This window comes from Pan paniscus, chromosome 9 (assembly GCF_029289425.2).
Source record: "Pan paniscus chromosome 9, NHGRI_mPanPan1-v2.0_pri, whole genome shotgun sequence".
NCBI lineage: Eukaryota > Metazoa > Chordata > Mammalia > Primates > Hominidae > Pan > Pan paniscus.
The window spans coordinates 118000621-118023400 of record NC_073258.2 but is presented as its reverse complement, the minus strand read 5'-3'; the positions used below and the strand labels follow the sequence as shown (position 1 = coordinate 118023400).

At 49.1% G+C, this 22780-nt stretch overlaps 2 protein-coding genes across 4 annotated transcripts in view; one reads left to right on the top strand and one right to left on the bottom strand.

The window, feature by feature from the left end:
• The window catches only part of CEP164 (centrosomal protein 164), a 98243-nt gene extending 92018 nt beyond the window's left edge, over window positions 1-6225 (bottom strand). The window contains exon 1 of one of the 2 annotated variants that reach the window (XM_055094880.2): window positions 251-6225. The gene's annotated coding sequence lies outside the window, so the exon portion shown is untranslated. The remainder of the gene's footprint in view (window positions 1-250) is intronic. The other variant, XM_055094879.2, reaches the window with a different exon arrangement.
• Window positions 6226-6281: 56 nt separating this feature from the next.
• Window positions 6282-22780, top strand: part of BACE1 (beta-secretase 1) — a 30562-nt gene continuing 14063 nt past the window's right edge. Inside the window, exon 1 of one of the 2 annotated variants that reach the window (XM_003820071.7) lies at window positions 6282-7028. In XM_003820071.7, coding sequence (XP_003820119.4) covers window positions 6768-7028 — 261 coding nt within the window. In that variant the 5' untranslated portion in view covers window positions 6282-6767. The remainder of the gene's footprint in view (window positions 7029-22780) is intronic. The other variant, XM_003820072.7, reaches the window with a different exon arrangement.

Here is a 22780-nt window from a genome sequence, read left to right as displayed (position 1 = left end):
CTCAGCTACTTGGGAGGCTGAAGCAGGAGAATCACTTGAACCCGGGAGGCAGAGGTTGCAGTGAGCCAAGATCGTGCCATGCACTCCAGCTTGGGCAACAAGAGTAAAACTCTGTCTCAAAAAAAAAGAAAAAGGAAAAGGAGGAATAAATTCCGGTATCCTATTGCACAGTAGGGTGACAATGGTTAACAGTAACACTGATACGGTATATTTCAAAATAGCTAGAAGAGAGACTTTTGAATGTCCTTACCACAAAGAAATTATAAATGCATAATGTGGGCCGGGCGCGGTGGCTTACGCCTATAAATCCAGCATTTGGGAGGTCGAGGCGGGCGGATCATGAGGTCAGGAGATCGAGACCATCCTGGCTAACATGGTGAAACCCCATCTCTACTAAAAATACAAAAAATTAGCCGGGCATGGTGGTACACGCCTGTAGTCCCAGCTACTCAGGAGGCTGAGGCCGGAGAATCCCTTGAACCTGGGAGGTGGAGGTTGTAGTGAGCCAAGATCACGCCACTGTACTCCAACCTGGGCAACAGAGCAAGACTCCACCTCAGAAATAAATAAATAAATAAATAAATAAAGTGGTGGTCATGCTAAATATCCTGATGTGATCATTATGCAACATATATATGTATCAAAATATCAAATTGTACTCCATAAACATGTACAATTAAATGTTAATCAAAAAACAGTAACAGCCGAGAGCAATGGCTCACATCTGTAATCCCAACACTTTGAGAGGCTGGGGCAGGAAGATCCTTTGAGGCCTGGAGTTCAAGACCAGCCTGGGCAATATAGTGAGACCCAATCTCTTAAAAAAAAAACCCAAAAATTTAACCAGGCTTGATGGTGTGTACCTGTAGTCTCATCTACAGAGGCTGACGTGGAAGGGTCACTTGAGCACAGGAGGTCAAGGCTGTAGTGAGCCATGATCATGCCACTGCACTGCAGCCTGAGTGACAGAGCAAGACCCCACCTCTAAATACAAATAAATAAACAAGCATTTTAATTCTGGGAAAAAAATAACTTTTTATTCTCTTTTTTATACTGTTTATTTGGGCTATACAGAAAACTACTCACATGATAAGAAAGGAAAACACTTGATAATCCTACCAATTATTTAAGGATACAAAGATATAAAATGTTCCCTCTACCCTTTCAATCCACTTTATTTGAAACTGCAAACCGCCCTCCCATCTCCTTTCTCTACTTTATTTTTCTCTATAGCACATATCACCATCCAAGATACTATAATTTTATTTCTTTACTGTCTGTCTTCCTGCATTAGAGTGTAAGCTCCATGAGGACAGGGATTTTACATATCATTGTATCCTCAGTGCCTAAAATAGTGCTTAGCGTGTAGTAGGCACTCAGGTCTATATTTACTGAATGAATGAATGAGCAAACTAAGGAAGAAATTAAACCCTACACTTCAAAGGAAACCACTGTTGACACTGTGGGTGCTATCTTCCAGATTTTTTTATGCTTATGCAGATGTAAATGCATATACCTACATATTTATGCATATATGCACAGCCCATTCTTTTTAATTTTTACAGAAATGAGATCATAATGTTATTGTTCTAACATGTGCTTTTTTTTTTTTTTTTTTTTTTTTTTGATACGTAGTCTCACTCTGTCACCCAGGCTACAGTGCATTGGCATGATCTTGGCTCACTGCAACCTCCGCCTCCTGGGTTCAAACAATTCTCTGCCTCAGCCTCCCGAGTAACTGGGATTCCAGGCATCCGCCACCACGCCCAGCTAATTTTTGTATTTTTAGTAGAGACAGGGTTTCACCATCTTGGCCAGGTTGGCCCTGAACTCCTGATTCACGCGCCTTGGCCTCCCAAAGTGCTGGGATTCCAGGCGTGAGCCACCACATCAGGCCCCTGACATGCTCTTTCTTTAACTTGTCATAAACAGGCCGGGCGCGGTGGCTCACACCTGTAATCCCAGCACTTTGGGAGGCCGAGGCAGGTGGATCACGAGGTCAGGAGTTCGAGACCAGTCTGGCCAACGTGGTGAAACCCCATCTCTACTAAAAACACAAAAATTAGCCAGGCTGGCCAACATGGCAAAACCCCATCTCTACTAAAAATACAAAAATTAGCCAGACATGGTGGCACACGCCTGTAATCCCAGCTACTCAGGAGGCTGAGGCAGAGAATTGCTTGAACCTGGGAGGTGGAGGTTTTAGTGAGCCAAGACTGTGCCACTGCACTCCAGCCTGGAAGGCCAGTTTGTAAGAAGCTATCCCATTGTTTTTAATGGTTACTTAGGATTTCATTGAACAAATGTCTTATTCCCTATTTTTTTTTTTTTTGAGACCGATTCTCACTGTCACCCGACTGGAGGGCAGTGGCGCAATCTCGGCTCACTGCAACCTCTATCTCCCAGGTTCAAGCGATTCTCCTGCCTCAACCTCCCAAGTAGCTGGGATTACAGGCATGTGCCATCACACCCAGCTAATTTTTTTTTTTTTTTTGAGACAGTCTTGCTCTGTCACCCAGGCTGGAGTGCAGTGGTGCAATCTCGGCTCACTGCAACCTCCACCTCCCGGGTTCAAGCGATTCTCCTGCCTCAGCCTCCCAAGTAGCTGTGATTATGGGCACCCACCAGCATGCCTGGCTAATTTTTTTGTATTTTTAGTAGAGACAGGATTTCACCATGTTGGCCAGGCTGGTCTCAAACTCCTGACCTCAGGTGATCCACCCACCTCGGCCTCCCAAAGTGCTAGGATTACAGGCTTGATTATTTTTGGTTTTGCTTAAAGAGATGGGGTCTTGCTCTGTCTCCAGGCTGGTCTTGAACTCCTGGCCACAAGCGATCCTCCCACCTCAGACTCCCAAGTGGCTTGGATTACAGGCGTGAACTATCACACCCAGCTTCATTTGTTTTGAATCCAAGGTTTTGCCATAGTACACACTGCTGAAATATTGTTGTTTTTGTTGGAAAGGGTCCTAGAAATGCCATTGCCCAAAGAGTTTGCATTTTTAACATATTAATAGGCATTGCAAATTACTCTCCAAAAATGGAATAATTTACAGTCCAAACAATACCTTCACCAATACCAAATGTTACCAATCTGAGAGGAGACGAAAGAAAGAAAAAGGAACAAAGAATCTACTGTTTTACTTTGTGTTCTTTCAACTATTAACGAAGTTAAGCTTTTTTCAAGGTTTTTTATGTTTATCATCCATTTGAATTTCTTCTATGAATTAACTGTTCACATTCTTTGTTCATTTTTCTTTTTCTTTTCTTTTTTGTTTTTTGTTGTTGTTTTTCCTCACTCTTTCCCCTTACCCTTTGTTCATTTTTCTATCAGGTTGTTTGGGATTTATATTGATTTGTAGAAGCTCTTTGCACATTATAAACATTAGCCCTTTGTCTCTATTGTGTGATAAATGTTGTTTCTTAATCTGTGACTGATCTTTTAACTTTGTAAATGTCAGTTTTCTCAGTAGTTGCAACAGTAATAATCCTAATAGCTGACCTTTATTGAGCACTTACAATATGCTGGACACCATTCTAAATGCTTTACATGGATTGTCTCATCGAATTCTTACCTTTTGAGGTTTGAACTATTAATGTCATTATCTCCATTTTACAAACGATAAAATCAAGTCTCAAAAAGGGGCCAGGCAAGTTGGCTCACGCCTGTAATCTCATCACTTTGGGAGGCTGAGGCAGGCAGATAACTTGAGGTAAGGAATTAAGAGACCAGCCTGGCTAACATGGTGAATTCCCGTCTCTACTAAAAATACAAAAATTAGCTGGGCGTGCTGGCGCGTGCCCGTAGTCCCAGCTACTTGGGAGGCTGAGGCAGGAGAATCGCTTGAGGAGGCAGAGGTTTCAGTGAGCTGAGATCATGCCACTGCATTCCAGCCTGGGTGACAGAGGGAGACTCCGTCTCAAAAAAAAAAAAAAAAAATTAGCCAGGCATGGTGGTGGGCGCTTGTAATCCCAGCTACTCAGGAGGCTGAGGCACAAGAATCGCTTGAACCCAGGAGGAGGAGGTTGCAGTGAGCTGAGATGAAGCCACTGCACTCCAGCCTGGGTGATAAAGCGAGACTATTTCAAAAAAAAAAAAGGACTTGAAAAGTAAGTAACCAGAGTGGGCTCTCCCAGGTACTAATTGAACCAGAATTAGAACACTGGTGGTATTGGAATACTTCTGATTCTACAGAAGTTTTAAATATTTAAGTCATCAAATCCATCCAGTTTTTGGGTTTGTTTACCTTCTAGGGTTTGTTAGGGAGGTCTTCTTCAATATAAGATCATGAAAATATTCTATTTTTCCTGTAGTTTTATTTTAGTGTTAAATTCTTTAATCTATCTGGAGTTTATTTTCAGATGAATGAAATTGGATTTGGTTTTTTTTCCTTCCAAATGGGCTGCCAGACGTCCCAACAACAGTTTTTGAATAATGCATCCATTTTCCTCTAATATGAATGCCATCTCTATCATATCTACAATTCCCATAGATACATTTCTCTATTTTGATTTCGATTTTTTTAACTTGTGTCTAATGATCTTATTGATTAGGGTTTTCTATCCATATCATATAATCTGCAACTAATGATTCCTTTGCTTTCCAACATATATAACACTTTTTCCATTTTCTTGTCTTTTGAGTCAATCAGACTGGTCTGAACCGTGTAGGATAAGAGTAGAGATAATGATCAGCCGGGCGCAGTGGCTCACTCCTGTAATCCCAGCACTTTGCGAGGCCGAGGCGGGAGGATCACGAGGTCAGGAGATCGAGACCATCTTGGCTAACACGGTGAAACCCCGTCTCTACTAAAAATACAAAAAATTAGCGGGGCGTGGTTGCAGGCGCCTGTAGTCCCAGCTACTCGGGAGGCTGAGGCAGGAGAATAGCCTGAACCCGGGAGGTGGAGCTTGCAGTGAGCTGAGATCCCACCACTGCACTCCAGCCTGGGCGACAAAGCGAGACGCCCTCTCAAAAAAAAAAAAAAAAAAAAAAAAGAGTAGAGATAATGATCTTTCCTTTCCAAAGCCTGCCTTTAATGGGAGTAACTTAGCCTGTTATTACTACTTTTGTTGTTGTTGTCGTTATCTTGTTTAAAAAGCTTCCTGGCTGGGTACAGTGGTCCATGCCTATAATCCCAGCATTTTGGGAGGCCGACGTGGGCGGATCACTTGAGGCCAGGAGTTCGAGACCAGCCTGGCCAACATGGTGAAATCCCATCTCTACTAAAAATACAAAAATTAGCTGGGTGTGGTGGCGCATGCTCGTAATCCCAGCTACTCAGAGGCTGAGGCATGAGAACTGCTTGAACCCGGGAGGCGGAGGTTGCAGACTTGAGACCATGCCACTGCACTCCAGCCTGGGTGACAGAGCGAGTCTCCTTTTCAAAAGAAAAAAGAAGATTCCCTTTCATTTAAAAAAAAAATTAAATCAGAGTAACTGCTGAATTTTATCAATGGCTTTCCACATTTGATAAACAATATATTGTTAAAACCATACCGGCTTTTCTCCTTTAAGCTATTAGAACTCTAACGCTTTTGGTTCAAGGCTTTAAACTCTTACCAGTTAATATAGAGATACTTTTCAGAGTGTTAACACTTTAAAGCTATCAACAGCCATTTCTCCTCAGTCTGGCTGATGGTGCAGAAAATCAGAGGGGTCATAAGGATTCAAGGCAAGTAGAGCCTCAAAGGCACAAACAGGTTCAGATGGGAGAAGACCCACTGGCTCTTACCTGCCCGCAGATCGCAGGCGCAGGAGAAAATAAGACAACTGCACTTTCCCCTTTTGGACCCTCCTCCGCTGGTTTGCAGCCTGGAAAAACTCTTCCATCCCCTTTCATCCTGCTCCCTCAATCTCTGCTCGTGAAAATCCTACCCATTTTTAAACGCTCAAATTAAATACCACCTTCTCCCACTGAGTCTTCCCAGATCCCCTAGATGTCCCTCCAAATCCCTACTCCTTAATGCCACATCGTATAGTGTGAAACCCCACGGCGGCAGGAATCACTTAACTGTCCCGTGTAGAATCACCGCTTATTTCTCTCTGTATCTCCAGCGCCTGGCAGTGTGCCTGGCATACAGTGGGTGCTCCTTCCATGCTGAAAAAAAGACAGACGGGAGGTGTGCCCCTCTCCATCCGTCTGGCCCTTCCCGCCAGGGCCTTGCAGGGCGGACTCCACCTCGGCAGAGGGCATCCCAGACCCCTCTCCAGGCCCGGAAGCCGGATTGCCTGCCATGGGAAGACTACACTTCCCAGCGATCCCAGGGAAAAGCGAAAACCCTTTGGCTTTGACAGCCGCCGCCACAAGTCTTTCCGCCTCCCCAGCCCGCCCGGTAGCTGCGAGCCGCGAGCTGGATTATGGTGGCCTGAGCAGCCAACGCAGCCGCAGGAGCCCGGAGCCCTTGCCCCTGCCCGCGCCGCCGCCCGCCGGGGGGACCAGGGAAGCCGCCACCGGCCCGCCATGCCCGCCCCTCCCAGCCCCGCCGGGAGCCCGCGCCCGCTGCCCAGGCTGGCCGCCGCCGTGCCGATGTAGCGGGCTCCGGATCCCAGCCTCTCCCCTGCTCCCGTGCTCTGCGGATCTCCCCTGACCGCTCTCCACAGCCCGGACCCGGGGGCTGGCCCAGGGCCCTGCAGGCCCTGGCGTCCTGATGCCCCCAAGCTCCCTCTCCTGAGAAGCCACCAGCACCACCCAGACTTGGGGGCAGGCGCCAGGGACGGACGTGGGCCAGTGCGAGCCCAGAGGGCCCGAAGGCCGGGGCCCACCATGGCCCAAGCCCTGCCCTGGCTCCTGCTGTGGATGGGCGCGGGAGTGCTGCCTGCCCACGGCACCCAGCACGGCATCCGGCTGCCCCTGCGCAGCGGCCTGGGGGGCGCCCCCCTGGGGCTGCGGCTGCCCCGGGAGACCGACGAAGAGCCCGAGGAGCCCGGCCGGAGGGGCAGCTTTGTGGAGATGGTGGACAACCTGAGGGGCAAGTCGGGGCAGGGCTACTACGTGGAGATGACCGTGGGCAGCCCCCCGCAGACGGTAAGGTGGTCAGGCCAGCCCTTAGCCCTCCGCCTGCATGAGCAGAGGGGAGACAGGATGGGGATGCCTCAAGCTAGCCCCTGCTCAAATGGGCTGGTGGGGACAGCAGGAGGGACCCCTCCCCAGCCATTCCCCGGGGGTCACGTGGTTGTTGGCAGACGTGTTCCCAAGCTCCCCTTTCCCTCCTCGTCTCCCCTGGCTGCCTAGTTCCCCTTGCTCCTCATCTGACACATACGCCCTCTGGAAGGATTTGAGGCAAGACAGACACATCAGCTGGGGACCCTGACCTGGAGGAAGGGTCCGCCACAGGGGCACTATAACAGGTGTCAGCCCCCTCTGACAGTGGCCCAGTCCGAGTCTCCCAAATCCCACCACTCTAGAGGTTGGCCACCCAACCTTGTCTCCTCCTCTGATTCCCACCATTGTTCCCAGTACCTCCAGGACCAAGGAATCCTGGCAGCAGTTGAATAAGCACCTTGCTCCCACCATCTGGGCTGCCACTGGTACGGCAAAGTGAGGTTGTCGAGGCCCCCCTGACTGCACTCAGCCCGGAAGCCCTGGACAGGCTCCTGCCGTCCCCTCCTCCTCCCCTTCTCCCTCTCGCGGTCTACACTCCAGCCCCTCCCCCACCCCACACCTCCCCAGGCCAGAGGGGAACTGAACTGAGCCTGGGGAAAGGACAAATGGTAGGAAAGGAGCCAGAGCTCCCTTTTAAGAGTGGGACTCCTTCCATGGCGGGGGAGAGGGGAGTTACAGAGAAAACACTGTATGCCCTCCGCATCCTTCCTGACAATCTCCAAGGTACCTTCAAGGTGGCTGGTGGAGGTGGCACCCTCTGCACCTCTGTGGGTGAGCAGCCCTCCATGTGGGGTGCTGTGGCTGACCTCTCTGTGCATCTGCCGCCTCTGTGGGGGAGTCCGGGCCCGGGCAGCCCTGTGGTTCTGTGTATGCTGGTGCGTGTCACCTTGAATCTGATCCTGCACATCTGTGAGCCACCTCCGGATCTGTGTCTGGGAAGTCTGTCCTTGGGAGGGTCTGTGAAGGTGGGAGTGTGTTTGGGGTGGGTGGAGGGGACAGCCACACTTTCCTGAACTTCTCAGACAGCTGGATCTGGGAGAAACACAAACCCCCACCTCCCAATTACTTTACAGAAGCCAGCCTTCCTAGGTGCGTGCTCCCCAGCCCTACCTCTCAGCTAGTCGAAAGCCTGGTCTTCCCCACTTTCTCATCCTCTTTCCTGTGCACCATAACTTCCCCAGAAGTAGTCTCCAGTGGGAAGTTGGGAGGGCAGGACAAAAGCCAAATCCAGGCCCTGAGCAAACAGAACGCTAGATGATATCGTCAGGGAGCAGCAGGTATGCAGAGACCTGGGACCCACTCCTGTTTCTGCGACTGACGTGCTGTGCACACTGTGCATGGACCCCATGGCACGATGCAGGACGGGGCTGCAGAATCCACACAAGCTTTGAGGTCAGACAGTCCACGAATCCCAGCTCTACCACCCACAGCTTTTCCTCTTCTCAGCTGTGTGGCCTTGGGCAAATTGCATAACCTCTCTGAAACTACTGTCATATCTTTAAAATGAGTAGGAAATGAGACCTCCTTTGCAAGGTAATTGTGAGGATTAAGTTGTGAGGGTTAATTGTTCTAGGCGCTTTCACCCAGAACAATGCACCTGCATACAAAACTGACCTCCAACAAATATGAAGTCACTTTATCCTTGTCTGGCCTGTTCTGCCTCTTCTATTCTATGCAATGAGGCATAAAAACTCGGATGTCCTGGGCCTCCACGTTTTACATGTATAAAACTGGGGTATCCTGTAATCCCAGCACTTTGGGAGGCCAAGGTGGGCAGATTACCTGAGGTCAGGAGTTCGAGACCAGCTTGGCCAACATAGCAAAACCCCGTTTCTACTAAAAATACAAAAATAATTTGCCGGGCCTGGTGGCATGCACCTGTAATCCCAGCTACTCAGGAGGCTGAGGCAGGAGAATCGCTTGAACCTGGGAGGCGGAGGTTACAGTGAGACAAGATCGCACCATTGCCCTCCAGCCTGGGCAACAAGAGCAAAACTCCGTCTCAGAAAAAATAAAAACAAAAACAAAAACTGGGGTATCCATTACTGTACTTCCCTGATCCCCTGAAATAATGCATACATCCTGCAGCCCAGTACTTAGCAGAGAGTAATTGCTCAATAAATGTCAGTTCCTTCCTTGTTCCTTTCTAGAAGAGGAAAGTGGGCTTAAAGTTCAACACCAGTCCAGGAAGCTAGTGCCAGGGAGCCCACAACTAAAGCAACTGTGTGGCTTGCACTATGATTTCTAACTAAGCCTGCATCAGCCAGTCTCTGCTCTCTGGTGGCTTGGACTCTCTCCCCATCTGTCTGTAAGAAGGACGCCCTTTCTTCCTACCTGGCGCGGCTGTTGTAAGTGCCAGATGAGAACTTGGATGGCATTGTATTCTGAACAAGAAAAAGTAAAATTTGGGGAGCACTTTCTCTGTGCTAGGCAATTAATTGCTGGTGCTTGGGGGCTGATCCACAAAGAGACAAGAAGACATGTTTTCTGCCCACATAGAGTTACAGTAGAAGTGGAAGGGCAGAAGTGACGAGTACAAGGTCATCCACGCAGATATACTCAAAGCGAGGTCTGCAAACCCTCACTGGAGTCAGCTAAAAATGTAAATTCCCTGGCCCCATCCCTGACCTCTAGAGACAGGATCTCTGACAGTGGGGCCCCGTAGTTTGTGCCTCAAATTTGAGAACCATTTATGGCTGGACGCGGTGGCTCACGCCTGTAATCCCAACACTTTGGGAGGCTGAGGCCGGCGGATCACCTGAGGTCAGGAGTTCGCGACCAGCCTGGCCAACGTGGTGAAACCCCATCTCTACGAAAAATGCAAAAATTAACTGGGCATGGTGGCAGGCGCCTATAATCCCAGCTACTCGGGAGGCTGAGGTAGGAGAATTGCTTGAACCCAGGAGACAGAAGTTGCAGTGAGCCGAGATCACGCCACTGCACTCCAGCCTGGGTGACAGAGCGAGACTCTGTCTCAAAAAAAAAAAAAAAGAAAAGAGAATAATGTATTTATAGGAGTGCAGAGAGTGAGTGCCACAGGTGTTCAGAAAGTGATAAACTCATCCAGGAAAGCCACACCAGGGACATGTGCTCTGAGCATGGTCTTGAAGGATGGACAGGAGTGGCAGTCTATTCCCAGGGGGCAGATGGCACCATACTATCCCACTGTACTGTAATTGCACGTTACACGTATGTCCATGTCTGCTCCTTCCCACCCTACCCCCTTAAAACTGGGAGAGGCCACAGTGAATGAGAGGATGAGTTATGGATGTTAGGGCTTAAGCATGGTTGTTTAGGAGACAATAGAGAGCCAGTCCTGTTAATATTACAGGTTTACGCTAAGACCAGATAAGTTTGGGTAAATAAAATAGAGCCAAATAGCCATAAAGCTTAAATGTGAGACTATAAGGTTTGGACTTTGGCCTTCAGATATAAGGGAAAATCTGAATTTATTGGGGCAGGGGAATGACATGAAGAAAGCAATCTTTCAGGAAGAGACATCTGAATTTTAAAAAGAGTGCGGGCTGTGTGTGGTGGCTCACGCCTGTAATCCCAGCACTTTGGGAGGCCAAGGCAGGTGGATCACAAGGTCAGGAGTTCGAGACCAACCTGGCCAATATGGTGAAACCCCATCTCTACTAAAAATACAAAAATTAGCTGGGTGTGGTGGCGCATGCCAGTAGTTCCAGCTACTCGGGAGGCAGAGGCAGAAGAATCTCTTGAACCCGGGAGGCAGAGGTTGCAGTGAGCTGAGATTGCGCCACTGCACTCCAGCCTGGGTGACAGAGCAAGACTCCATCTCAAAAAATAAATAAAAATAAAAAGAGTAGGACTGAAAGACACAGGCACAGGGGGCTGTCACAACAGTCCAGGTGTGAGGCCCTCTATGACAAGGAGGGCATGAGGCTGCAATAAGATGGAAAGAGAAAGGAAGGGCAGGATGCAGAGAACGTGCCAGGGCAGGTGGGAAGGATTTGGTGACGTTGGCGTGAAGGGAAAGGAAGAGGGCATCAAAGATGGTTTTGAGATTCTGATCTGGGGTGAACTGGAGGATAACAAGACTGTGGGAATAGGAAAGGTGGCAGGAGGGGATGGCTTATAGTACTTGTATACAAATTTATTTGTTTGTTTATTAATTACAGGGTCTCTCTCTGTTGCCCAGGCTGGAGTACAGGGGCACAATCATAGCTCCTGGGCTGAAGTGATCCTCCTGCCTCAGGCTCCTGAGTAACTTGGACTACAGGCACATGTCACCAGGCCCAGCTGATTTTTTCAAATTGTCTCACTATGTTGCCCAGGCTGGTCTCCAACTTCTGGGCTCAAGTGATACTTCCACCTTAGCCTCCTATTAGTTTGTCCCTTACAGCAATTCCTGCAATATATAAAAGGTCTTTACTTCAGTGAGCTGTGATTGCACCACTGCAATCTCCAGCTTGTCAGAGGATGACAGAGACCCTGTCTCCAAAAAAGAAAAAAAAAAAAGGTCTTTATCACTCACAGTGTCTGGCAGAAGAAATGGGGTTGAAAGGTTAAACCACTGGCCAGGTAGAAGGCCAGTAAGTTAAGACCTGTTTCATCCTTGTTCTTCCTACTGTGCCATTTGTCTTGGGGAAGAAGAAGTTATCACAAGCATCCCTCTTCCATTCTCCCATTACACCTGCTTATATCTCCATTACTACACTTGTAATGTATTACAACTGTTTTTGTGTTTGTTTCTCTCATAAAACTTCAAGCTCTGGCCAGGCGCAGTGGCTCACGCCTGTAATCCCAGCACTTTGGGAGGCTAAGGCAGGAGGATCATCTGAGGCCAGGAGTTCAAGACCAGCCTGACCAATACGGTGAAACCCTGTCTCTACTAAAAATAAAAAAAATTAGCCAGGCGTGGTGGCAGGCACTTGTAATCCCAGCTGCTCGGGAGGCTGAGACAGGAGAATTGCTTGAACCCAGGAGGCAGAGGTTGCAGTGAGCTGAGATTGCACCACTGCACTCCAGAGCGAGACTCTGTCTCAAACAAACAAACAAAACTTCAAGCTCTTAAGGACAATGTCTTTTTAATTTTATTTATTTATTTTGCAGTATCCTCTCTTTGTGTTATAATAATCTATAACAATGCCAAGCTCAGAACATACACCTAAAAAACACTGAGTGAATGAATACATAAGCTGCAAGCCTCTAAACAGAACTGTTGACAGGCAGTTGTAAATGCAGAACTGTAGCTCTTACAGAAAGTATTTTTATTCTTTTAAACGAAAGGGCCGGGTTCAGCAGCTCACGCCTGTAATCCCAGCACTCAGGTGAGGCCGAGGCGGGTGGATCACCTGAGGTTGGGAATTGGAGACCAGCCTGCCCAACATGGTGAAACCCCATCTCTACTAAAAATACAAAAATTAGCCAGGTATGGTGGTGCATGCCTGTAAACCCAGCTACTCAGGAGGCTGAGGCAGGAGAATCGCTTGAGCCCGTGAGGCGGAGGTTGCAGTGAGCTGAGATTGCGCCACTGCACTCCAGCCTGGGTGACAGAGTGAGACCCTGTCTCTAAATAAATAAATAAATAAATAAAAGGATGTTATCTCATTTTGATATTATGAGCATCACTGACCAAACATAGGATAATAAGGTAACTGTTAGGAGTGAAATTTGGTGATAGTCAATTCAGTTTAACAGATATTTGTTGAGTACCTACCTACTGTGTGTAGAAGAGAAAAATAATGCCATAGTCTTAGCCCTTGGACAGCTCACAATCTGATGTGAAACATAGACATAATACCTAAATATTACACAAAACCAAATGCATTTGGTACAAATAGTGAAATAGTGGATCTTGGAAGTGCACAGAGAGAAGCAGCTACTTCTGACATGGTATTAGGCACAGCTTGCTGGAAAAGGAGGGTTTTGTTTTGTTTTGTTTTGTTTTTGTTTTTGAGAGGGAGTCTCGCTCTGTTGCCCAGGGATCCACCCGCCTCAGCCTCCCAAAGTGCTGGGATTATAGGCGTGAGCCACCGTGCCCAGCCGAAAAGGAGGTATTTGAATAAGGCCTCGAAAGAGGAGAAAGCTTTGCAATATGGAGAGTGGTGAGGAGGAGCACTTCATGAAGAAAAGCGTGAACTGTGGTGAGAAGCCAGAAGGCATGGTGGGGATGCTATGGGGCTGACAGGACTTTGGGTTTTATTCTGCAAACAGTAAGGAATCCTTGTAGGTATACGAGAAGAGGGATGATATCGTCTAATTTTAGTTCCAGGAAAACAGCTTCAGTGTGCAGAATGACTTGGAGAGTCTAGCATCATGACTCTAGACATGCAAACAAGGATCTCAGGATACAGGGGCCTGAAAGAGGATGGTGGCAGTGAGGGTAGAAAGGAGGAATCAGCATTCATCCATCGTTTAACCAGTTATTCTCTGCGCTTGATGAGATGTATGGGGTGAGAGAGAGGGAAGAGGAGATGATGGCTTTATTTAACCTCTCTGACTTTTTGTCAGGGAACAAAGCAACAGGGGAAAGCTTTTGAAGCACAATATAGTTTTTTGTTTGTTTGTTTTGAGATGGAGTTTCGCTGTGTCACCCAGGCTGGAGTGCAGTGGCGCGATCTCAGCTCACTGCAACCTCCACCTCCTGGTTCAAGTGATTCTCCTGCCCCAGCTTCTCAAGTAGCTGGGATTACAGTTGCCTGCCACCACCCCCAGCTATTTTTTTTTTTGTATTTTTAGTAGAGATGGGGGTTTCACCACGTTGGCCAGGCTGGTTTCAAACTCCTGACCAAGTGATCCGCCCGCCTCAGCCTCCCAAAGTCTTAGGATTACAGGTATGAGCCACCGCACCCAGCCAGGAAGCACAATATAGTTTACCAAAGTTTATGTTTATTATTCTGCTTTAATTATAAGGGATAGGTATTAGCATACCTATTTCAGGGATAAGGAAACTGAGACCCAGAGAGACTAAGTGTCTTGTCCAAAGTGATTCTGTTAAGAACAGAGTAGGGGTTCAAATACCAGGGCCTTTCCTTCCTGTGTTCTACGATCTGGGACATGCCTTTGAGATGCTAGTGGGTCATCCTCGTGGAAGTATTCAGCCACCAGCTGACAGTGGGAATCTGGAGAGAAGTTAGAACTGGACAGGCAGACAGGACTCATCCACAGAGAGGCCAAGTTAAAAAATAGACTTGTTCTTTGAGGGAACAGAGAGGGAAAGGAGAAAAATGATTAGGGAAAGAATATTAGGTATAGACAAGGGAGCAAGAGAAAATGATCAGAGCAGTAGAAAACTATGAGGGCTCAGAGTCTCAGAAACCAAGAAGGACCAGGTGGTTTTTCTTTTTTTCCTCTCCTTCCCTGCTTGGCAGGGTTCTGTAAAGGGACCTCAGCGGTGAGGGAGAAGGCTGGGAGCAGTCAACACTCTAGATCCCCACCCTTCCTGTCACCAAGCCATCCCCATCCCCCCACCCCAAATCTCCTGAGCCTCCGAGGATAACTTTGCTTTTATTGTTTTTATACAGTGGACTTCTGGGTTATATTTTTTTAAAAAAGTTTTTACAATAAAAAGGTTGAAAACCATCGAGCTCAAAGAACCACCCTCCAAATTAGACAAAGCCAGCAAGACCCCAGCTCCATAAGTTGCCTACCCAGTCCCTGCGACCACAACTGGCTTTCCTGGATTGGGCCTCGGGTTGCACACAAGCCCTTGCTGGAGCCCTCATCCTGTCATTCCAAACCTCTCCTCTACTCCCCAGACCAGTAAAGAAGAGTTTAGCTGGGAGTGAGGGGGCATTGAGAAAGACTGTGCTCTCTCTAAAAGCACTAAGGTGGAAGGTCAGGAACCCTTCTTGGGCCTCTCCAATAAAGGGCTGGCAGAAAATTCCAGTTGAAAATCCAGAAAGAGGCCAGGCACAGTGGCTCACACCTGTAATCCCAGCACTTTGGGAGACCGAGGCAGGCAGATCACCTGAGGTCAGGAGTTCAAGACCAGCATGGCCAACGTGGTGAAACCCTGTCTCTACCAAAAATACAAAAATTAGCTGGGCATGGTGGCACGTGCCTGTAATCCCAGCTAATCAGGAGGCTAAGGCAGGAGAATTGCTTGAACCCAGGAGGCGGAGGTTGCAGTGAGCCAACATCATGCCACTGCACTCCAGCCTGGGCGACAGGGGGAAGACTCCATCTCAAAAAAAGAAAATCCAGGAAGAGAAACACCTCCCAGGGAAGCCCCCATACCTAATGACTAACCTCTGTCTCTCCTGGGAGCCTTCTCTTTCAGGTGCCTGGGCAGGGGAGAGTTCTGGGAAGGAGCCAGAACATTTTCTGAGTTCTGGAGCTGCCCTGAGATTCTCCTGGCAGGATGCGACATCCTTAGTACCGCAGCCTTGGGTACTATAGCCAGGTGTTTCCCAAAATAGGAGAGCTGGGCTGTGCTGGGGAGAATGAGGAAATCAGCAGAACTGGGGGGATTCTGACATGGGGGAGCTGGGACTCCTAGGTCCTTTTCCTCAAAGCAAACTGGCCAAGCTCTGCCTCCTCCCATGCCAACTTATCCTCTGTCACCATATTTCCTGAGCTGCTGTCACTCTGGGGCCACCCTCTCTGCTGCCCACTGTAGGCTGGGTGTCCTCTTGCTTGGTCTTTCAAGGTCAGTGAATCTCATCACTTAGCCTTTTTTCTTTTTTTTTCTTGAGACAGGGTCTCACTCTGTTGCCCAGGCTGGAGTGCGGTGGCGCGATCTCGGCTCCCTGCAACCTCCACCTCCTGGGTTCAAGCAATTCTCCAGCGTCGGCCTGCCAAGTAGCTAGGACTACGGGCGCGCACAACCACACCCGGCTAATTTATATATATATTTTGGTAGAGACGGGGTTTCACTATGTGGCCAGAATGGTCTCAAACTCCTGACCTCAAGTGATCCGCCCACCTCAGCCTCCCAAAGTGCTGGGACTACAGGCGTGAGTCGCTGTGCCTGGCCCTACCACTTACTCTTTTCCAAGGCCTGTGGAGGTTTTGACAGGTGGGACAAGAAGTGAGTTCTAGCATCTCCCAATGGCTTGAATAAACAAGCCCATGTGCTGAGCGTGACACAGGTGCCATGGTCAGCTTCATTTTCAACTGAGGACAGAGCAAGAGAAGATTCAAGCCACTGTAACCTGTGGGTGGGACAAGGTTAAATAACAGGAAGGACTTACTGTCTGACCATGAAAAACAGGTGGCGAATAGTTGCTGTGATACCTTGTGGAGCATGGGTTTTCCAGGTGGGTTCCGCAGAGGCTAAAGGTGCTGAAGAGATGCCTCAAGAGCCAGCACAGGCAGGGGAGGGAAGCAGAGGAAATCAAACCTCCCCTTCAAACAGAACATCTCTGTCTTTTTCTCTCTTGTACACTAGGATCCTGCATACAATTGGAAAAGGGGAAAAGGATTCCGCTGCTTAATTTTTTATTTTTATTTATTTATTTTTGAGACGGAGTCTCACTCTGTCGCCCAGGCTGGAGTGCAGTGGCGCGATCTGGGCTCACTGCAAGCTCCGCCTCCCGGGTTCACGCCATTCTCCTGCTTCAGCCTCCCGAGTAGCTGGGACTACAGGCGCCTGCCATCACGCCTGGCTAATTTTTTGTATTTTTTAGTGGAGACGGGGTTTCACCGTGTTAGCCAGGATGGTCTCGATCTCCTGACTTTGTGATCCGTCCGCCTCGGCCTCCCAAAGTGCTGGGATTACAGGCGTGAGCCACCGCGCCCGGGTGATTCTGCTGCTTTAGAAAAAAAAAAAGTTTGAAAATTACTGTCATAAACTCTTGGACCATCGACATCCATCGTTCTATTGGAGTAGGAGGCACTGGCAAATATTAGTTGAGCCGGGTTAGAGGCTGCGGAGAAATGGAGCATCCCATCCAAAGGGGGAAAGGTATACTAGATAAGGTTTGGGGCGACCCAGCCACATTGGGACTCCTTGAAAAACCAGCCAGAGGTGGGGTAAGTGGCGCCAGGGAGCCTGCTTGCTCCCAGGTACCAATGGCCAGCTACAGCCAGGAGAGGCAAGTGGAAGGCAGAGGAACTAGCTGGGAAAAGGAGTCCATTTGCACAGGGCTGGCTGATTTGTTCAAGGTGGGAGGAACCTGGACAGGACCCAGTCGCTGGACTCTGAGGCAGGAGCTGTGTGCTCTGTTGGCCATAAGCCCCTCCCCGCTGCTGACTTTAGGCTCCTCTTGTCCTTCCTTGCCCCCTTTTCTCAGCCTTGGGTAAGCTCAGGTCTGGAAATCACTTAGGAAAAGCAGATGAAGCTGACTCACAAGGTTCTGGGACTAAGGAGGCCTGGAGTCACTATAACTGCTCTAAGAACCACAGGACCCTGGGTGGATATTCACCAACATGGTGAAACCCCGTCTGTACTAAAAATGCAAAAATTAGCTGGGCGTAGTGGCGGGCGCCTGTAATCCCAGCTACTCGGGAGGCTGAGGCAGGAGCCAAGATTGCACCACTGCACTACAGCCTGGGTGACAGAGTGAGAACCCACCTCAAAAAAAAAAAAAAAAAAGAATAGGAAGAGTCCGTAGGGTCATAGGAATTAACTGCAGGGAATGAGGCAGTTGCTGTCAATTAAAAAAAAAATCATTACGGAGCATCTACTCAGGGCTAGGTAACAATTAGGTAATAAGCAATACAAATGCTCCCTACCCTTGGTGGAGCTCATAGTCTGTGGGACAGGCAGACATTAAATACATGATTAAAAGTGTGAGTGGTAGACAAAGAAGCACAGGTGCTACTGAGGATTTGCAAGAGGAAGAACCTAATCTTATCTGGGCGTCAGGACAAGACCTTTGAGGAAAGGATATTTAAAGTGTGATGTGAACATGAGAACAGGGAAAGAATGCTGCAGACAAATATATGCAAAGATGCACAAGTGAGAGATCATCGTGCTTTCGGGAAACTTCACAAGAAGCCTGGTGAGGAAAGGGAACTGGCAAGAGATGTTCACGGGGTTGACCTATGGTTGGTGCCTTCAGGGTCAAGGACCCCAGGATTTAATTCAGATAGTTTGTGTCAGTTATCTGATGCTGGGTAACAGACTACTCCAAAATTTAGTGGCCCAAACAAGAATCATTTTTTCAGGATTCCGTGTGTTGGCTTGTAATTTTTCTACAGATCTTACCTGGGCTCACCCATGTGGCTGCATTCAGCTGGTACGTCAGCTGGGGGCTGGACTAATCCAGGCCTGTTGGGCCTCTGGTTCTGTGAAGTCTTTCATTTGGAAGGAGGCAAGACTGAGCTACTTCACACAGAATCTGAGGACAGCGTTCCAAGAGGGCAATTCCCAATGCACAAGTGCTTATCAAGCCTCTCCTTGCATCATTTGCTGATATCCTGTTGGCCACAGACAGTCACATGGCTAAGCCCAGAATCACTGTCAGAGGGGATCCCGCAAGGGCATGTATGGGGGGCAGAGTGGTTCATTAGTATAACAATCTATCACATACTTCCTCTCCAAATGGGAGAGACGGGAAGGTCAAGGAGATGAAAGACCACACTTAAGGCTTGGTCAGAACCAACGGATTCTTGTCCTAGCTTTGTGGCATGTGTAAGATGGGTGAAGTTGCTTACTCACTCTAGGTCTCACTTTCCTTCTCTGTAAAATGGAAGGCTTCTAAATCTCAACTTTAGCTGAAAGCCTTGTTATATAAGAATATAGGCGTCTTCCCTCTTTACCCATGAGGCCCACACAGAAGAAAATAGACTTCCTATTGAATAGGAAGAAGAATTGGAGCTAGAGCCCCCACTCCAGAGGCTTTTGCAAAAGTGCTATGACCTTGGGGTAGTACCAATAAAGGGTGTGGATTCTTAATAATGAGAGATGGTTCAGAATTGGAAAGAGTCTCCATCTCTCCAGGCCACTAAACAGATGCCCCTTGAAGGCGTTTTTCATCCAGAAGAATCTGAGCTATCGCTGTCTGCTGGTGAGAGCTGAGGCCAAGAAAGGTGGGATTTGGGGAACAAAGAGCTTACCCTAAGCTTGCCAGCTCCATACCTGCCTCATCACCCAAGATCTACTGCTGAGAACTGCAGGGGAACATGCAGAGTGAAACCTGGGCAGGTGTGCCTTTCCCTGTGGGGCTTGTTAGCACTTCCCATGAAGCTGCCTTCCCTCTGAGGCCCCCAGGGACACGTTTGTTTGTTAAATGATTGACATTGACCTAGTTCTGACCCCATGCTGCAGCTCCCTGGGCATCTGTCTCCTGGGTCTGCCTGACCCCAGGGGACAAAGACGATGACTCCCGGATCACAGGATCACAGGCTGCGTAAATACAGGCAGGTGTCATGCCAGGGGCCAGGTGAGAGGAAGGCAGGTCTAAGCTAGAGCCACACCTATAACCTAAAACACCCATGGTTTGGGAGCCACTGAAAGATCCCTCCATCCCCCACCACCCAAAAAACAGGGTAGATTAGCTCTTTCACCTTTTCTTTCCTTCAACCATTCATTCATTCAAGAAACATTATTGCTAGGCACTGTGATACCTTAGTAGAATACTAAAGACATTTTAATAGCTTTAAATTCAATATGAGGGGAGGTGAGATTCAGTATATAATTACAGAGTGACAAGTTCTATGGAAGATTTTATTTTATTTTGAGACAAGGTATCACTCTGTCACCCAGGCTGGAGTGCAATGGCACGATCTCAGCTCACTGCAACCTCCGCCTTCTGGGTTCAAGTGATTCTCGTGCTTCAGCCTCCCAAGTAGCTGGGATTACAGGTGTGCGCCACCATGCCCGGCTCATTTTTTTGTGTTTTTAATAGAGACAGAGTTTCACCATGTTGGCCAGGCTGGTCTTGAACTCTTGACCTCAAATGATCTGCCCGCCTTGGCCTCCCAAATTGTTGGGATTACAGGCGTGAGCCACCGCGCCTGGCCTGGAAGCATTTAAGTAAGAAAATATAACCTGGTCTCTCTCCCTAAGGAAGTCCCTTGAGCTCAGATGGCAGGATGTGTAGGGGATAAGTAGATAAACCTGCAAGTGGAGAGGAGGATGGTCCAGGCAGAGTGAAGCTGATACAACAGCCTTTGCGAGAGGGACCATGGCTGGTGTGGGGAACTGAGATGAGGTCAGTGTGGCTGGCAGCAGAGCTTTATGGGTTTTTTGGTTGGTTTTGTTTTGTTTTGTTTTTGAGACAGAATCTTGCTCTGTTGCCCAGACTGGAGTGCAGTGGCACCATCTCATCTCACTGCAATCTCCACCTTCCAGGTTCAAACGATTCTCCTGCCTCAGCCTTCCGAGTCGCTGGGATTACAGGTGCCTGCCACCACACCCAGCTAATTTTTGTATTTTTGTAGAGATGGGGTTTCACCATGTTGCCCAGGCTGGTCTCGAACTCCTGACCTCAGGTGATCCAACCGCCTCAGCCTCCCAAAGTGCTGGGATTACAGGCGTGAGCCACTGCACCCGGCCAGCTTTACGTTTTTAATAGCAAAGGAAAACTGTTTACATAGGAGGGTTAACAGTCAAATTTGCACTTTGAAAAGATCACTCTGGCTGCAGTGCACAAAACAGATTGGACAGGTCAAGAGAAGATGTGCCAAAAGCAGCTGGGAAACTACTGTGATATTCCAGGGTGAGCTGATGATAGCTTGGCCTAGGGACAGCAAAAGAAATAAGGAATGAATACATTCAAGAGACTTGTAAGGAGCTTAATTGGACAGGACTTGTTGATGCACCGGATAGAGAGGTGAAGAAGAGGAAGGTGTTAGGATATGTCTGATACTGCTGACCTACAGAACAGATGGGTGATGCTGCCATCCACTAGTATAAGGAACACTGGAAGGCAGCCACCAGATGGAAAGGACTGCGTTGGGTCAGCTTGGGACATCCTGAATTTGACTTTTTTTTTTTTGAGACGGTCTTGTTCTGTCACCCAGGCTGGAGTGCAGTGGAACAATCATGGTTCACTGCAACTTCAAACTCCTGGGCTCAAGCGATCCTTTCACCTCAGCCTCCTGAGTAGCAGGGAACACTGGTGCCCATCACCATGCCTGGCTAATTTTAAAAATTTTGTTTGTAGACATGGGGGTGTGTGGGAGGGGGTCTCACTATGTTGTCCAGGCTGGTCTTGAACTCCTGGCCTCAAGTGATCCTCTCGCCTTGGCCTCCCAAAGTGCTGGGATTACAGGTGTCAGCCCCTGCACCCAGCCCTTGAGGTATCTTTGAGGCACTTGGGTGCATGCGTCGGGAGCTCAAAGGAGAGGAAAAAGCTGGAATTAGGAGCTTAGACATCACCAGGATCTAGGTAGATGGCTTAGTGGGAGAGGGTCGTTAGAGAGGAAGAGGGCCAAAGCTCAAGCCTTGAGAAAGGAGCCTGCCAAGGAGACAGAGAACACAGGACCTGAGAAGATGAAGGCTGACTTGAAAAACACCTTCAGTGTTTGGTGACATGAAGTCACCGGTAACTGTAGTAAGGGCTGTTTTATAGTGGAGGAATGGAGGCGAAACCCAGTTTTAGAATGGGTTGAGGAATGCGTGGGAGGTGAAGAAATGGAGACAGCCTGGCTGAGCGCTTTGGTTGTGAAGGGAGAGGAGAGAGGGGACTGGAGGCGGATGTGAGATTAAGGAAGTTTTTTGTTTTTGTTTTTTTTTTAACGAAGAGATGAGCATCTGTAAATGTCAACAGGAAGAATTCAGATTTGGTGGAGATGGGGCCAGGGTGGGGTGGCTGTATCTATGTGAGGGAAAAGGGCCAAGGAAGAGGTGGGTGCCTGGGAAGGGAGGAGGGACTTGACTCCCCAGCACAGGTGGCAGCTCATGAGGAGCCTGGAAGGGGCAGCCGCAGGCAGGTTGGTGTGGTTGGCTGTGGGAGATGAGGGCAGTCTCATCCCCTGGCCCGGTTCAGTGACCCAAGAGGGGAACCCGGCTGCTGGGGTTCGGCGGCTGCAGCCCCTCCACCGCTGCCTCTGCCCAGGCCCCCCTGAACTGCCCTGTTTCATAATGAGCGAGCAGTGCCTCAGCCTTGCCTCGGGCCCGTCCTGTTAAGAGCCCCCCCATCCCCCCGCTTGGAATGGAGCAGGGGTGGGGAAAAGGCTGCCGGGACTGGCCAGGGCTCCGATTCGAAGCGCTGAAGGACAGGACCAGAATTACTTCTCTCGGGCGGGAGCACACCGCAGAGGGCAGATGGGTCGACATTTGCTCGGGAGAGAAGCCCAACTGTTTATTCTGGTTTTCTTTTGTGTGTGTGTGTAAGGTGGAGAGGGGAGGCAGAGAGCAGTGGGGACCTGAAATCGTAGTATTGGGGTGGGTGAGAGGGATGGGAGTGGAGGGGGACGTTCCTTCCTGGGCTCGGCCTGGCCCCCTTTGAGGTGGAAGGGGGAAAGGCTGGGGCTGGAAGGACAGCAAGAGCGCCCAGGGCCTCCGGGCTGGGGTGGGAGTACCCTGCAGAGAGCTCCCTCCCGCCTCGCAGGAGAGGAAGGGGGAGGCAGGGAGGGGCAGGGACAGCAGGAGCCCCCAGGTCAAAGCTCCACTCCAGTGTAAAGCAGTAGCCATATTTGCTTAGAACTTGCCGGATGTTCCCTCCCTTGCACAGGCCACAGAGACTTGTTGTGGAGGAGATCCTCTTTCTTTGGGGTCCAGTGATAGCAGGGAGCCCTGTAATATGAGGCCAGCCCCCCATGCTGGGAGCTGAGTCCTGAGAATGGGGAAGAGGGTTCGTGGGGAGAGGGTGGGT